Raw genomic sequence first — 17558 nt, forward strand, 5'->3', positions numbered from 1 at the left:
TCTTTTCTCTGAGGGTATTTCTAGTGCTTTGTTTCTTGACTTGTCTGAGTTTTTCAGTTTTTGTTTCTGTCTTTTCTATCCTTCAAAGCTGAGTAAAAACTCATTTAAAACATTTCTTAAATGTCGGAGATCCCTGGCTATCCATGCATATGTGAGAGTGAGGCATTGACCGGAATTGAACCCGGGACCTTTCAGTCCACAGGCCATCGCTCTATCCACTGAGCCAAACCGTTTCGGCACATTAGCACTCTTGATGGCACTTTATGTTTTAAAATTGTACTAACCTTTGATTTCTCTGGCAACAAAAGCATTCTCTCCTTAGTTTGTTGCCTGAGAGCAGCTTTTTGTCATGCTGAGGTATCAGCTCGAAAGGGTTGTCAGTTCGAAAACTGAGACATTTTTTTTCTGTGAACAACTTGGATGAGAACCCAATTGTTTGAGATGGGAGATTTCCAAGAAACGAGGTTTGACTGTATTTCCTTTTCTAGAAGTAAGTGTTCTCATGCTGCTGAGCCACCATATTGTGAGGGAATTAAAGCTGTGAGGGAACACCATATGCCAACCACTTTACAGGGATTATCTCATTTGATTCTGTAAAGTTAGTATTATTATCACTTGTTTTATAGATTACAAAACCAAGCTCAGAGAGGTCCACTGCTTTGCCCAAGGGCATACAGGCAGTAAGAGGGAGAGCTCAAGGGCCAGTAGCAATAGAGGAAATGAGAGCAACAAGGCCTAGTGTTCAGAAGACCAAGAGACAGACACCCATGCAACTGGGCTGTTCCCAGGCTCCCCCACCTTCTGGGGCCCCAACAGATAGACATCAGATGAGCAAACAGAAGGGAATATTTCACTTTATTGTTAATTATGTCAATTTCACAAATAAACCCAACACTGAGCAGATAAAGTGCTAATGCAGAGGCCTGGAAACAGAAGGAGGGAGGAATCCAGTCCATCTCCTCCATGTCCCCAACCTGGAAAGATATTTCTATCACACAGAGTGAGGATAGCTGACATACCAAGCAATCCATTCTATAGACACTTTGAGCTAAGGGATAGGAAATCTTACCAGGTGGGGTCTGTGCAGGGCAAGGAAATAGAAAAGTCAGAAAACATTTACTCCACAAATAAGTCAGGCATAGAAATGCCAAGTGACAAAAACAATATTTTCTAAACTTTCTGTATTTGAGATGGACACCTAATAAGGAAGGCGAGGGGTACCAGTTCTACAGGATTACTTCTTGCTACTGCCTATCTTCAGAACTGTGACCTAGGTAGACTCTCTTCCAACACCCTCCATCAGAGGCACCAAAGAGAATATTCTAGAATTCTGAGAAGAACTGACCTTACCTGCTTACCTTACCAGCCCCACTAAAGTAGATCCAGTGCTCCCTAAGGAATATCAAGGAGATGTGGGCCTCCAGAGTAATCAACTTAGCAGCATTTAAAGAAGATTAATGGAGCTCAAAATTCCTCATAATTGTCATCAGACATTTTAAGGTACCTCTATCAAGCCCCAGGTTTAAAGCGCAATTATTCAAATAAATTCAAATGATTTCACTGCATTGAGACTATGATACCCTAAGCTTAAACGGCCCCAACTGTTTCTATTTCAAAATTATAAAACCACTGACTGATTCTCAGAGGCCACTACAGGTCATCTGATCATCCCCCCGATGCCTCAGAATCCTGAACTCAAAGGGCCAGAATCAGTCGCATCTTTCCCGGTCTACTCGTCCAAAGGGAAGCCACATAAGGGTAAAGGAGGCCCAGGAACTTCCAACATGCTTCACTTGTGGCCAAGAGTCAAGCCTCGGAGTGGAACTTTCAACTAGGGAAGGAGGGGTGAAGCATTTTCAACCCAGTCCTAGGATCAGCAGCAGGCCAAAGTGTTGCTGTGATAGGTAGGGGAGGAGAGTAGAGAGACTTCAATGGCATGGAGTTGGAGAGGGCATTGAAGGTTGGTCACCTGAGATCACCCCTGCTGAGCTTCAAATGTGACCTCCTCTACTGTGGCTATGCTTAGTTTTCCATCTCACTTCCTCTATAGGGGCTGATAAGAAGGGGGCCTGAGGATGACCCCATGATAACCCGCTGTTCAAGTGGAGGTCACCAACTTTTAGTCTTTAGGAAGTTTCCGTAAAGCTGAAAACATTCAGAGTTCCAAAGAGCTGTTTGGTAGGGACAGCAGCTGAACACTAAATGAGATTGTTGGTGGGACCTGGCACAGTTCAAAGTGGGATCCATTAAATACTCTGGGAACTAATGCTATGAATCAAGGGTGGAACTGGGATTCTCCTAAAGAGATACTCACAGCTGGCCATTTTTCTGACTTCTCCAGGTACTGCCATGACCAAACTGAAGAGGAAATTCCACTATAGGTATCTGTGTGTCCAAGATGACACCTCCTCCCCCACAACAAAGAGTTCCGAGAAGTCCCTGGGGTTTTCAGCTCTTTGAGAGAGGTCAGGAAATATTGGGCAGTCAGAAAAAGTCCTTAATACTGCCAGCCTGCCCCCCGACCCCTACCCCTCTGCCTCTTTCCTAATACCAGGACAGAGCTGAGGAGTTCCCAATCCTCAATACCCGGCCTAAAGTTTCATCCTGACCATCCCAGAAAGATTTCCCTATGCAGGCCTTCCCACCAACTGATTCTACCTAGTACTCCCTTCTATTCTAGACCTGCTCTAGGTCTGCTTTACCTACTCCTGTCCTCAGCTACTTGAGTCCATGGCAGACAAAGATCCAGAGTCTACACCGAGACAGTGACTGGATCTTGGGAATAATAATGTCTAACAATGATGCCCAGATTATTTACTGAAGCCTTCAATTCCATCCCAGAGAGCAATTAATGTCCTTCTGTTTGTGGTTCCTTCCCCTCCTCCCCTCCAAAAAGTTCCACATCTCATTGATTTTTTATCCTCAGCTTTTAAGCACTAAGATAAGGGCCTAAAGATGTCAGTTTGGGTCAGGGGACTTTTAGTGGGCTTAGCGCACAGGAAGGAGATCTACCCAGATCCTCCTTGCATCCAGCCCCAAAGCATACTCTTCCCCTACCCTACCTTTTTACAAGCCCTCATTTCTTCGTCTGCCTCTCAAGGCTGGGACACAAATGAAGTAGTAAGGGAGAATGAACATAGCCTTGGCTTATCAGGTCTCAGTTCTGGGTCCCTTCTGCCGCTGACTCCGTATATGAGCTTAGGCAATTCACTTGCCTCTCTGGAACTTTATATGATGTTTCTGGGCTCTTTTAGATTTCAGATCTCTCCATACTTGAGAAATCAATGAATGAATGAGAGGAAATATTAATTCTGAGACATAGACATCCTGCACCTCTCTGAGACAGCTGAAAGGCGGTAAAGGCCAGGTTCCTGTTTATTATACATTTTAGCTATCAGAAAAGAAGCAAGTGTACTTATGGAGAAATGGAACCTGGCAGCTCCTCTACTTGACACATAAAAGCAAATTCCCGGAAGAAGCATAAAAATAGGCCACAAGTGAGACCTGGCAGTGTCAAAAAGGTCTAGAAATTAAGTGATCAAAGGAGTAAAAAACAATGGCTATAATCAGACAAGATCTCTAAAGCACAGACTAAAGTCTAGAGAGGTTTGAGTGGGAAGGAGCCCTGGAGCTTCTATTAGAGAAAAGGACTTGGTCCACAGCAAGTTGCTACTGCATTTGGTTCAAACCCAGTTTCCTCCATCTGTCAACCTGGTGTGTGTGCATATGCTGCAGGCTGGAGTTATGCTTCTGAAGTGCTGAAATGAAAAAGAAACAGAAGAAATGATACCAAATTCAAGGAAGTTAGGAAGGCAAGTACAAGTTTAGTTTAAAAGCTACTCATTTTCTCCAACACACTGTGCAGTATCATCACTGTTCATTCTGAAATGTGAGCTAGAGAGTTTTGTAAGATAGTGAAATCTGGGAGTGAGGAGAGATGTATCTGTGGTATGACTGAAGGTCAAAGACAGGACACAATCCAGTATCCTATATGGGAAATCGTCTGGTTAATGGCAAATGAATTTGACTTGATCTGACCCATTTGAACACTCACTTGTCTTCATTCAAAGAAACTGTCTCCACAAAAGGGATTTCTTCTTTGTCTGTTTTCCCCATGATCAGCTGGTGCTTATCCAAGTTTATGATGCACTGAAAACAAAGGAGATTCACTGTCAATTATCTCTCTTTGGAGGTATCCATATAAGATGACTCCTGCCTGGCCAGCATTCCTCAGAGGTTGAGCATCAACCTATGAACCAGGAAGTCACAGTTTGATTCCCAGTCGGGGCACAATGCCTGTGTTGTAGGCTTGATCCCCAGTGGAGGTCATGCAGGAGGCAGCTGATTCACGATTCTTTCTCATCATTGATGTTTCTATCTCTCTCTGCTTTCCTCTCTGGAAAAAAAAAAAAAAAAAAATTGACCCTTGCCTCAGAAACAAAGTGTCAAAGGGAAAGTAGAATTATCCTACCTTCAAAGATCGGAGAGTCTGGAGACCAAGGGATAAGTTCTTCTCATTGTCCTCTAATAAAAAAATAATTAAAGTTCAACCATTTCTATACTGGTTTAGAAGTCAGCCTTATCACCATTAGGTTCTATCCATCCAACCAACCAACCATCTGTCCATTTATCCAATAATCATCTATTGCATCCATCTAGTAAATATCTGTTGTTCATCTACTTAATTTCCCCAGATTATTATAGCTAAAAGGTGATAGAACTAATAATCAAACTCGGGTCTTTTTAACCAAGATTCAAACTCAAGTACTTTTAAAATAAAAACCAGGAACTTATAAGTAGTCTAGAATAGAGTACATGACGGAAAGTATGAGATGGTGGGAAATTATCGAGGTATTTATGAAAAAGGAGTAAGAGGATCTTGCCCTCTACCTCAAACCAGCTCATGGAAATCTCTGAAGGACCCTTTTCACTGGCAAACAAAATGTTTGCTGTCTTGCCTCCCCCCTTTTTAAGAGTAATTCTCACCTTGCCTTGAAAGTAGCCCAGGGTCCCACTGCTACTATAGAACAGACAAGGTCTATAGTACAGAAAAGTGAAAACCTGGGATTTTGAAGAAGTCAGGCATGAGATCTCATGTGGGTTTAGAAGTAGGGAGAAGATTTACATTAGGGTCCGTAGGTCAGCTCCCCAATTCTACTCACCAACCACCGCTGCTGGGCAGTCCAGGCACAGGGAGCCCAGTGTGATCACTAGGTGCTCAATCTGCCCCACTACTTTCAGATGCCGGGGTAGAGAAAGCTTCTCTCCTTCATGCTTGTGAGATTTGACATGCTCCTTGAGTCTGCACCAGAGGAGAAGATAGCAGAGGTTTCTGACGGAATCTGGCAATGTCTACCTTCCCACCATGGCCGGAATTTTCCAAGGATTTCCTGGGATTAATTTACCAAGAGAGTGCTAGCCAGACTATGCTTTTTTGTTTCAGCACTTTGTCCTAAACATGCCAGGGAATATAAAGAAAACTAAAGATTCATTTCCTGTTCTCAAAGAGATACCCCACTGTGTGCACTGATAAAAGTTAAGAGTTGACTCACTCAGAGAATCTATTCTGCATCCTAACATTCCCACCTGTGTGCAAGTTCAGTTAACACGTCCTTCTACCTATCTATGGATAATAGATCCCAGAGAGGGCAGGCCGGGTCTACGTTTTAGAAAACACTCTATTCAATGTCTAATTTTCTCTATGTCTTTTTCATTTCAGTCTACCCTCATCAGTTAGTCTTATGCTATAAGTTTAGTGTCAGTAGGTGCATTGATATTGATATCAGCAAGAAATATCATGGAGAAAGCCCCAATTAATTTAACTTGTCTGTTCAGAGGAAGAAGGGAAAAAAAAAAAAAAAACAGCGCCAAGGTTTCACAGTTATGTAATGTGATTGGAACAGCTAGCACCCGAGCTATTATGGGTTGGTGGATAAATACTTAATTATGGGCTTTCTGTGCCAGTACTTTTGCTTTACTCCACTTCCTATCTTTTGGTGTTATCACCCATCCAAAAGAAAAATAAGTGCAGTTTTACAGATGGTTATTAATTTGTCTGGAATCATGGCAGTCTGCTACCTACTAGTAATTATGCGCAAGACATGACAAGTCTTTCTGGAGCCATCATGGTGCACTGTGCCTCATCTCTTCACCACATTAAAAAGCTCAGGATTCTTCGCACAAGAACACTTGTGTCCTGGACTCCCCCCACCACTCAGTATGTACAAAACCCATAGAGGCCGCTTCAGAGTCACAATGATGGTGAGGGTTGAGGACAGGGTAGAAACAAGATGAGGGTTGAGGACAGGGTAGAAACATGTGGCAGAGGTCACTGATTATACAAATCAAGTCTTCTGCAAGCCCTACTTAAGAATATGGACATCGTGAAAGTAGTTTAAAATGGGCCATTATATCTACCTTAGTGATTGTTTCAATGTAGAGATTTGGGCTAAGGGATGACTTATTGTACTCAGTGATATTAGAGTGGAAAAGAATGTTGGATTGATCCTCCCAATTCTGGTCCCATCTGGTAATTTGGAGGAAGGAGAAATCAAAGGACAGATGGAGTGAAAAGGAAGAAGAACATATCTGTCAGAGAACTGAAGACATTCAATTCTGAGCGGTGTCTGCCCCTCACACCCAATACCCAGCATGCTCAGCAGTAAGATCGCATGTTTGTCAGAGAGAGAAAAGGCACTAAAAGACCATTGGTTAATGACCACCATGATGGTTCAGGCCTGGCAGCTATAGCAATCCTATTCTAAGTTCAGTTTCATGCTTTTGGGAAACAGGCAGTGTCACCTTCAGAAGGACCCTGAGTTAAGCTAAAGCCAACCACATTCCCTGCTTTTACTCATCGGGGCTACATCAACGGACAGCTCCTCTTAATCTGTTATCTGGGCAGGTCACAAATCAGGAACAGGGCACGGCACACAATAAGCCAAGAATCTCACATTCTCTCCAGAGCTCTTATGTCTTTTCTCAAAACTTAATAGGTGGGAGTTAATGGAAAGTCTAAGGCTTGCCCAACTCACAGAATTCTCCCAGGTATCTGAGATCCCTCACTCTGTGCCATTACAAAGGACTGGTTCCAGTTGATATCTGAGTTCTGCACACTTCTCTTGGAGCCTCTGTGGAGACCCTCATCATCTCTAACATCAAAACAGACTCAGGCAGAGTGACTGGCATCTGAATTCCACCCAGTACAAGTAGCTACTTACCCCAGTCTATACACACAGGCTGAAGAGATGAGATTATATTGGCAGCCTGTGTCAATCAGGGCTTTCACATCCTTTCCAGCACACTGTGGAGAGGAACATGCTGTTCAATAGGAGCAAGGGAAGGGAGACCCAGAGAGCAAGGCGCAGATGTCATGTGAAAGGCAGGTTTGGAGAGCATCTTCACAATTATGGGTTTGTAGTGTCCCATCTTTACCCACTGCTAAGTCTCCTTTGAGAGGCCCTTTTTCTGCCTCAATCTAGAGATGACAGAAGATCCCAAAGGACTTTGGGTTTTTCATTCTATATATCAAGTAGTGTGTGTGTGTGTGTGTGTGTGTGTGTGTGTGTGTGAGAGAGAGAGAGAGAGAGAGAGAGAGAGAGAGAGAGAGAGAGAGAGCCCTTTGCAAATCTGATGAATGTTTGGTCCTTTTCCCCATGCACGCACATACAAAATACTGCACACACTTTCTGCCTTGCATGGAGTGCCCTCCTTGGAACTCATTTATGAATCTCATGATATGACCCATACTCTACAATTTTGAGACGAGAGACCCACTTCTGATTATAATGAGCCCAAATCCTACCCCCCAGAAAACCCTGGAAAAGCTGTTCTCAGAACATTACCTGGCAAGAAACCAAAATCATCCCATCATCCTCAGACTTCTTCAGTCCCTCAGACTTAGCCTGATTGAGTTTGTTGGTCTTGGAGGTCCACGGGACACGACTGCTCCGGAGCTTAGACAGGTTGGTTTCCATGAGGCGCCTCTGCAGAATGTTATGCGGTTGCTTGAGGAATAGAAAGCAGAGGCTTCTAAGTGACAGGCCATTTCCCCTTCTCCCACCGTCCCCCAGGAGCTGCTGAAACAATGCAGGAGCTTCACCTAACTGAGCTCCACATCTAGTCTTCCTTCAAGTAGGGACTCCATTGGTACTGCCAGAGCAGGTACTATCAACCAATTTGCAAGTGGGCCACTCTGAACGAAAAAAACCAGGTGAGACACTGAAAGACGGGGATGGGGCCAAAGAACATTCTGTGGCTAAAGAGAACTGAAAGACCCTTGTGATTTGGACTTCTGGGCCTACTACCTTCCCGCCCTTTACAAGGGCATTTCAAGAGAAGAATGGCAAGAGAGAGAGAGAGAGAGAGAGAGAGAGAGAGAGAGAGAGAGAGAGAGAGAGAGAGAGAGAGAGAAAGAGAAAGAAAGAAGAAGGAGGAGGAGGAGGAGGAGGAGGAGGAGAAGAAGAAGAAGAAGAGTGGCTTTAGTCTATGTGGAATAGGTGTATCTTCCAGGGGACTGACAGAAGGGGCAGCTTATTTCCACAGGCCGAAAAACCTAGCTAGCACTGGTTGTCAGAAGCTCTGCCTATTTCTATTTCAAGTCTCACTCCCTTACAGTCTGATCTTTTGGACCCAAATGTATACACACACACACACACACACACACACACGAGGCCCGGTGCACAACATTCATGCATGAGGGAGGGAGGGTTGTATGTGTCCCTCAGCCCAGCTTGCACCCTCTCCAATCTGGGACCCCTCGAGGGATGTCAGACTGCCCACTGGGATTGTGGCATGCCTCTCCCAATCAAGATTGCTGCCTCCCAATCGCTCACCTGCCTGCCTGCCTGATTGCCCCTAACTGCTTCTGCCTGCCAGCCTGATGATGCCTAACTGCTCCCCTGCTGGCCAAATTGCCTCTGACTGCCCTCCCCTGCCAGCCTGGTTGTCCCTAACTATCCTCCTCCGCTGGCCAGGTCACTCCTAACTGCCCTCCCCTGCAGGTGTGGTCCCCTCAACTGCCCTCCTCTCTAGGCCTGGTCCCTCCCAACTGCCCTTCCCTGCTGGCCTGGTCACCCCTAATTGCCCTCCCCTGCTGGCCATTTTGTGGTGGCCATCTTGTTTCCACTTGGGAGCAGCCATCTTGTGTGTTGGAGTGATGGTCAATTTGCATTTTACCTCTTTATTATATAGGATATATATATATATATATATATATATATATATATATATATATATATACCTTAGTGGCCTGAGGGTAGAGTGAGTCACCCATGGGTGGATGGTGTGGGAAGACAGGAATTCAGACCTGCTGAGCAAACCTCTCAGAAGACACACTTTGGAACATGGCAGAACCCACAGGAATCATCCTTACTGACATCCTCTAAATCTCCCGGAGTAAAAGACAGCTCTGCCATATGCTTGTCATCCATGCCCATCTCTTCAATGGGCCAAAAAGTGGGAGTATATACGGGGCAGAGACTGATCTAGAAGCAGGAGACTTAACTTGACCTTATATCCTTGTCAGGATACCTAATGTTAGAAAGCAGAATGAGGATTGTGATTTCAAATCTGCTCTTTGATTGAGCTTAGGAGAGATCCCAGGGCAGATATATCCATTCTCTACTGCTTCTACCCACAGTGGCCTCTAGAAAGTATAAGCTACCGCTTGATAAGTTGTTTGACCTGAGAAATTTCTACACAAAGCATCTTATTCCCAGTTTACATTAACATTCAAAATCCCTCAAAGTATAACATCTAACCATAAGCTTCTATGTAACACACACCAGATAGCCCTCCAGTTCTAGGGGGAAGAGAGTCATTCTTCGAAGCTCAGAGCCTAGAACTTTCCCAGGAAAGGGGGAAGAACAGGAGGTCTTCATTTTCCTCCACCTTAGAGATTTCTGAGGAAGAACGGAGTCAGAGCCATGACTCACTGTAACCCTGCTGAGGTGAAGAAACATATTCCGGAAATACACTGATTCTTGGCAAAGCAGATTCTAAATTAGTATTCTTGAGAAAAGGAGAGAAAGAGATACTTTAAAGAAAATGAGCTTCTTAACTTGGTAAGGAGCCAGAGGAAGTGCTAACTCTGTCAGGTTTCCTGATGTGCCATTGGGAGCATGCTTTGCTCCTCAACAGAAACAGAAATTCTTTATTCTTATTCCTCTCATTAATAAGCTTGGATTCCTAACTTAAACCATACTACAGCAGGGCGCTTGTTTCCGTCAAGTCCAACCCAGAAAGTTTGGGGCTTTTCTTCTACATCGTTTTGCTGATAACTTTACCTGGTTACTCTTTTTTATTGTTGTTAATCCTCACCCGAGGACTTGTTTTCCATTGAATTTTAGAGAGAGTGGAAGGGAGGTAGGCATGAAAAGAGAGAGGGAGAGGGAGAAGAAGAAGGAATGATGTGAGAGAGACACATCGATTGGTTGCCTCCCGCTCGCGCCCTGATGCTCCAATCACTGAGCAACACTGCCAGGGCTATCTGGTTACTCTTAATCTTGCAGAAGAGTCTAATCACCACTGGATAGATAAGGTAAATGAGGAAAGTTCTAAAATTATTTTCTTTGAAGTCTGGTCCATTCATCATTGTGTGGCATCCTGCAGTATAATCTATTTTCTTTCACTTTTTCTTTCCCACTCTACAACCTGATTAGAAGAGCTTTAAGCAAAATGTGTGCCAGATTGAGGAACCTCAACTATTGTATTTCTACCCAGAAAACAGCACTGCCCTCAGCCCCATTTCCTTCAGAAGCTGCTAATGGTGATGGAGGCAGCATATTTGATGAATTGAGAAAGAACATCTAAGACTACTTTCTCAATTCCTTTACCTATGCTGCACCAAACCCACACAGAATCAAACTAATGGGATTTTGTGGTCCACAGAATGGACCAGACTAGAAAATAGGGAAGATGACATAAATCTGCCTTCTTTGTAGCATTTACTCCCAGAGCAGAAACTCAGTTTCTAGCTAGCAATAGAACCAGTTAGAGATAGGTATCAGCAAATACAGTCCACACACCATATTCAGTCTGCTGTCCATTTCTAGAAATAAATGTTTATTGGAACACAACCCACCCTACTCATAAACTGTCTGTGGCTGCTTTTGCACAAAAGTAAAGTTGAGCAGTTGAGACAGAGACTGTTCATCCTGAAAAACGCAAAAATGTAGTTACTGTGTGGTCCTTTACGAAAAAAGGTTGCCAACACCCGACTTAGAGTAGTAGTTAAAAATATATGCTTTGGAGTCAGACAGAGCTGAGTTTAAGTTGACAACTACCTTGTACTTTTGTGAGGATTAAATGACATAATATGAAGCATTCAAATGTTAGTAGGTGTATGTATGTGTATATACATTAAATTCTCATTCAGCCTAAAACTGAAGCTGCTCACCACTCACTATTTTTCCCTAAAAGAGCAAGACATCATCCTATACCATTATTTTTCTCATATATAGTTTATAGGTAAACATGGACTCCTGGTTGACTTTCACTTCAAGCCCAAAATACATGTCTCTATCTGAACTTGAAAACCTAAAAGGGCATTAATATCTATGCCTTCTCTTCTTTGTTTACAAGCTAAATATACAACATATGACCCATCCTACCCATGGGAATAGAGGCAGGCTGGCCTTGGGTTTGCAGTTGCTCAAAAAGCACATGGGCACCTACATAAGGCAGGCTGTCACATTGCCCCAGGCCTTCTGTGTTCTCTTTGCCTTTGCCTTGTGCTCCAACAGACACATTATTTCGAAGAGAACAGCCTGAGTCCTGATTGTTCCCTGCTTGTGGATTTGTCTGAGATGGGGGTTTCTCAGCTGCTGTGGCAGACTGTATTTTTGGTAGAAAGGATTCACATATAGGCAGGGAATTGGACTAGATAACTGTAAGTAAGTTCTTACTCTGAGGTTCTATAAGGTATACTCTGGAGGCAGCCTCCTCCCCACACCATCTCATGGTCAGTTTACTCACCAGGGAATGATGCTGCTGTAATCAGATGCTGGCCTGGTTAAATTTGTCACACCAGGCCATACTAGTCCCTTCTTCCACTGAACTCCTCTGGCACGTAGTGACTGTAACCTCGTGGCAACTAGCATGGGCTTCCTGGTGGTGTTACTTATCTTCCTGTGAACTGTCTACTCCACAATTATACTTGAATAACTAATAGAAATCCCAAATAGATTTTAAATAATTGTTAAAAAAATAAAATTCCTGATTCTTTTTCCCTATCCTTAACCTGTTCCTCCTAGTCTCACCCATTTCAGTAATGACAATTTTATTCTTCCAACTGCTAGATCAAAAACCTTGAGGTCATTCTTGACTATTCTTTCTTTCAGACCCTTAAACCAATCCATCAAGTAAACTTGTCAGTTCTGCCTTCAAAATATATCCAGAACCTGGTTTTTTTGGTCCCCTTCACTGCTATCACACTGCTGTGAGCCGCCTTCATTTTTCACTTGATCAGTCTCCTGGCTTCTACTCTTACAGCCTAATCCACACAGTAGTCTGTCCTATATAATAAGAGGGAAATATGCTAATTATCCATTACACCCTGAGGCATAATGATGACCATGTAACACTGATCACTGATCTGCAGGAGGGTGGGGCAGCAAACTACAAGCAGGCCAGCAGTGGAGAGCTCCAGGTCAGGACAGGGCAGGGCAGCAAACTGCGAGTTGGGGGCAGGGGGAGCTACAGGAGGACAGTGACATACTGGAGCACGGATCCGTGCGCAGGGCTACTAGTACGGTATTTTTATAAAAGAAGTCATGTCATGTAACCCCTCTGCCCAAAGCCTTATACTGGTTTACCATATTGGATTAGAAGCCAAATCCAATCTGGATAATGACCTATAAGTACCCTGGCCTATAAAGTACCTCTCTGATGTTTTCTCCTACGTAATATCACTTTGCTCTGTGATACATGCTCAATAAATATTGAACAGAATAGATTAATCTGTTCTGTCTTTATTCATAATGGATAAGCTCCCTGTAGAGAGAAATTTTGTTATTTTCTTCTTTGTGGCCCTAGGAGCTAGCAAGTGTTCTGACCATAGCAAGTGTTCAAACAATGTTTGCTGTAATTGGGATGCAATCTTGGCTCTGAAAATCTTCAGTTTGTACCAGATCGTGCCGTGACATTGGTATTTCATACTCCTTTTCCAAGGTACCAAAGTTCTTTGGTCCAAAACCTGCAGGATTATGGATGTTTTGTGGCATTATGAATGATTAAACTATAGGGCACTACCCCTGGCTGTTCTGACAGAGATTCTGATCAGGAAGATGAGATACTCAGAGTACAGAGCTAGTCATTTCATGGTCTGTTGGTTTTGCTGTGGTCTACCATCCTTCCCCTGGCCTTCATTTCTAATTCTAGTGACTTCTGCTAAAACATTTGCTTATAAGCAGAATCAACCACAGACAGGAAAACAAAACTCTATTGCTGGACAACTAAAGGATGGACTGATAGTCAATAATATTATGATATTGAAAAGACTGCACATTATCCTATGACAGGACTGGTTTTAAAAAATCAAAAAGTCCTTACCTCAATGAGGAGATCATTTATGAGCCTGGTAGCTAAAACAAAAGAAACTCTAAGAGTGGAGTCTTTTTTGTTTTTCCCCCCCAATTTCATGAACTTTGAAAAAAAAATAATAAATCAAATAAAATATTACTCATATCTCTGATGCTGGCTCTTAATCTAACAGAAAAAAACAACAACTAGCACAAGATGAAAGGACAAACAAAATAAAAGAGGCAGACATAAGAAATAAGTTAATTATGCAATTAATTTGCATAGCAGACTTTATATCAGCCAACTACACACAATAGGATTAAGGCAAAGACCCATTCCTGGGCCAAGAGAACAAGACCACATTTTGATTGCCAATGGGTATTCTTGGCCAATCCAAAGAAAGTTGGCAGGCTAGTATCACATAGCAAAAATTACAGAAACAGCTTCACAAAAGGTAAATAATTCAGAAAACCCAGCAATGTCATTCTAATATAAGTCACTACGGGTAGTAGGAGAAAACCCACAATCTTCTCGCTGGCACATACCCCAGAGTCAACTAAAACTAATCTGTTTCCCTCCTTACATACTCTCTCTGGTGATCTCCTGCCTGTTCTTGTCCTCCGCTTGAGTTTGTACCATATGTCTATTTAATCAATTTTGGCATCCTCAAAATTTTACTTCAGTGTGAGAAAATGGCGTCAACACTGGTCTATACTACCAGAGATATCCATAGAATGAAGTGAAAGAGTACTTATAAGGTTACTCTTAAGATCACATGGAGGCAGCAAAATCAGTTCCAGGAGAGCTTAAGCATGCCACCTCACCCCAGGGCCTGCAAACTGTGGCTCATGAGCCACATGCAGCTCCTTTGGCCCCTTGAGTGTGGCTCTTTCACAAAATATCACAGCCTGGGCAAGTCTATTTTGAAGTGGCGTTAAGAGAAGTTTAAGTTTAAATATTTGGATCTCAAAAGAAATTTCAATTGTACAGTACTCTTGAAATTTGGCTCTGTTGATTAATGAGTTTGTCGACCACTGTCCTTACCCTACCACCGTTGGCCTGGCTGTGATCTGTTCTAGCTCTTCAGTGCAATCATTTGCACATTAAAGGTGTGAGAACAGTGAGAGAGGAATATCAATTCAAGGGCAATGGGGAGGAGGGGAGGGGAAAAGAGGAGGGAGGAAGTGTGAGCCATGGTTCTGAGTCTCACAGTAACCGGCTAAGTGTTACATCCATGGCAATAACCTGCTTTTTGACGACGCTTCCTTCTTCCTGCCTACTGCCTGTGTTGTAAGCTATCAGCTTCTGTGTGGTTCAATGAGACAGACTGGAGTCAGAAAGACAGATGGAATTCTTCCTACACAGGATGAAGCAGTATAAAGAATGCTAGGCAGAAGGATGGGGAGGTAGTTTCTCAGGGATAGGAAACTCCTTGACAGCTCAGGACAACCAAACGTCAATCATATCTTAAATCCAGGCTGAAGGAAAGAAAAATATTCCACATTTTACTTCCTTTCCTAATACTTCCTTCTTTATTGGTTCTGGTGGCTTCAGGAGCTAGGATTATTGTGGCGGGGCCGTAAGAAGACCTGGACCTGATTTGCTAAAGAAATCTAGATTTCTTTAAAGTCAAAGAAGAGAAGAAAGAGTTATCGTTTTTCCTAGGAATACATTTCAGTCACCACTCTGAGTGAGCATGAGTCTGACTGACAATCCTGTGACTTGTGCAGAAAAAATACCTTTGAAAAAAAAAAAAAAAAAAAAAAAAAAAAAACAGAGCCAAGACCGGTTTGGCTCAATGGATAGAGCGTCGGCTTGGGGACTGAAGGGTCCCGGGTTCGATTCCAGTCAAGGGCATGTACCTTGGTTGTGGGCATATCCCCATTAGTGGGTGTGCAAGAGGCAGCTGATCGATGACTCTCTCTCATCGATGTTTCTAACTCTCTATCTCTCTCCCTTCCACTCTGTACAAAATCAATAAAATATATTAAAAAAAAAAAAAAAAAAACAGAGCAAGCTAACTGGGTAGACATCCCTGAATGTAAATAACTAAAAATGACTATCCCAATGGGAGGGAGGACAAATTTGATCTTGGTATCTGTCATTAGGGTTGTTTAAAAAGATAGATTCAGGAGCTCTGCCCTCAATAGTCATTCCTGGGCTGGAAATAACAATCTCAGTGAACCAGGCTGACATGTCCCCCCACCCCACCCCCCACCAAATTAAACATTCCAAAAGCTCAAAAATACTTAAAAATTATAGAGTACCTATTTCATTTAAAAGGCACTTAATCAATGCTTCATAAATTATTGTCCTTATGATTAAAATGGTCATGAAATTTAAGGAAACAAGTAAACTACAAGAAAACTCCGGATAAAATTACAAAGCTAAACATACATCTGGCCCAGCCCCGCTACAGTGACGGAAGAACAAGAATTAATTACAATTCTTTAAACTAGTAACCCTTAACCATCCATCTCCCTTCCATAGCTAGAGGGCAGGATGGTCTTTGAACCCAGACCTCCAGTCCTGGGGGGTTCTCCTTCATAAGAACAAGCCAGCCCCTCCCCCAACACCAGCCCCAGTCCTAGCCCCCAGCCCCAGCCCAACTCTAGCCCCAACTCTAACCCCCAGCCCCAGCCCGTCCTAGCCCCCAGTCCCAGTCCCCCCAGCCCTCAGTCCCAGTCCCCAGCTCCCAGCCCCAATCCCCAATCCCCAATCCCCAGCCCCAACCCCAACCCCAGCCCCAGCCCCCAGCTCCCAACCCCCAGCCCCAAGTTCCAGCCCCCAGCCCCAACCCCAACCCCAGCCCCCAGTCCCCAGCCCCCAGCCCCAACCCCAGCCCCAGCCCCAACCCCCAGCCCCCAGCCCCAACCCCAACCCCAACCCCCCAGCCCAACCCTAGCCTCAGCCCCAACCCCCAGCCCCAAGTCCCAGCCCCAGTCCCAGCCCCCCCAGTCCTCAGTCCTCAGTCCTCAGTCCCCAGTCCCCAATCCACAGCTCCCAGCTCCCAGCTCCAGCTGTTAGCTGGTTAGTGAGACGTAGCAGCCCGGTTTCCATCTATTTGGGGGTGGGAAGGGTGGATAGGAGAGAAATAGGAGGAGAGCTGATTAGGATGAAGAGATGCCTGTGGTTCAGGAAACCTTTCCGTTCCATCCTCCTTTTCCTGTCACCTTTCAGGATGCAAGGTCAAAGGCAGATAAGAACAACATCAAACGGAGAAGATTGTGCATAGGGGCAAGATGGAGTCAACAAAAGTCACTTCATCCTGTGACTGCCAAGAAAAGCCCCTTCCCACTTCGTCCTCTCCTCACGCCCACGAGGAGCCCCCTCTGTCTGGCTCCTGGACAGGCCGAGCATCCCGCAAGGCTGCCCTGGCCGCGAGGCTCCAGCCCCGCGCGATGCAAATCCGTCCCGGGAATAACGGGAAAGGGAGGCCACTGGGGCGAGAAGGCGGGGCAGGGTCTTCACCTCTAGAGCAGACCCGCAGGGGGCAGGCAGAGCCGGGGTGCGGGAGGGGCACCGGGACCCTGAGAGCCCCTGGGGCAGGGGATGGATGGAGAGGCATCCGGAGCAGCAGGGAGTCAGAGGGCAGCGGCGCGGGGCCGGGGCGGTGACTCAGTGAAAGCGGCGATGGGCGGGTCCGGGGCCGCGGGGCCGCGGGGGGCCGGGGCGGGCGCGGGGCTCACCGTGTCCTTGGACGAGCCCAGCTTCCTGAGGCCGTCCAGGGGCAGGAGGTCGGCCGAGTCCTTGTGGATGAACTGCACGGCCTGCTTCATCCGGCGCTGCTGCCGCAGCGACGCCGCCTCCCGCAGCTCCGGCTCCTTGCGGCCGCCGCCCTCGGTCAGGAGCCCTGAGTAGAACATCGCGCTGAGGCCCCGCGGGCGCCGCTCGGGCTCCTGGGCTCCGCGTCCTCGAGCTCCGCCGGCGCCGCCAGCCCCGCGCCGCGTGCTTTATAGCCGCGCGTGACGTCACGGCGGCCAGCCAATGCGCGCGCGGGGGCGGGGCCGGCACAGCGCCCCCCGCCGGCGGGGCTT

General features: G+C 45.2%; 1 protein-coding gene across 1 annotated transcript; it reads right to left on the reverse strand.

The window, feature by feature from the left end:
* Positions 1-836: 836 nt before the first annotated feature.
* On the reverse strand, positions 837-17459 carry NRIP3 (nuclear receptor interacting protein 3). Its single transcript, XM_084893495.1, has 7 exons — positions 17211-17459; positions 7845-8006; positions 7221-7303; positions 5163-5302; positions 4472-4524; positions 4055-4149; positions 837-3758 (listed from the first exon to the last, which is right to left on the reverse strand). The coding sequence occupies exons 1-7, from the start codon at positions 17385-17387 to the stop codon at positions 3743-3745; spliced, it is 726 nt and encodes a 241-aa protein (XP_084749621.1). The 5' UTR covers positions 17388-17459; the 3' UTR covers positions 837-3742.
* Between the last annotated feature and the right edge of the window lie 99 nt (positions 17460-17558).

Source organism: Pipistrellus hanaki (genome assembly GCF_964339955.1).
Source record: "Pipistrellus hanaki genome assembly, chromosome: 9".
Classification (NCBI taxonomy): domain Eukaryota; kingdom Metazoa; phylum Chordata; class Mammalia; order Chiroptera; family Vespertilionidae; genus Pipistrellus; species Pipistrellus hanaki.

Excerpts from the sequence above, each read along its gene's own strand:
- NRIP3 (XM_084893495.1), bottom strand. The coding sequence starts at position 17,387 with ATGTTCTACTCAGGGCTCCTGACCGAGGGCGGCGGCCGCAAGGAGCCG. Across the intron at positions 5,303-7,220 it reads GCCTGTGTGTATAGACTGGG|ACTCAAGGAGCATGTCAAAT; the intron begins GTAAGTAGCTAC and ends CCTCTGGTGCAG. Across the intron at positions 4,150-4,471 it reads AGACTCTCCGATCTTTGAAG|TGCATCATAAACTTGGATAA; the intron begins GTAGGATAATTC and ends CTTTGTTTTCAG.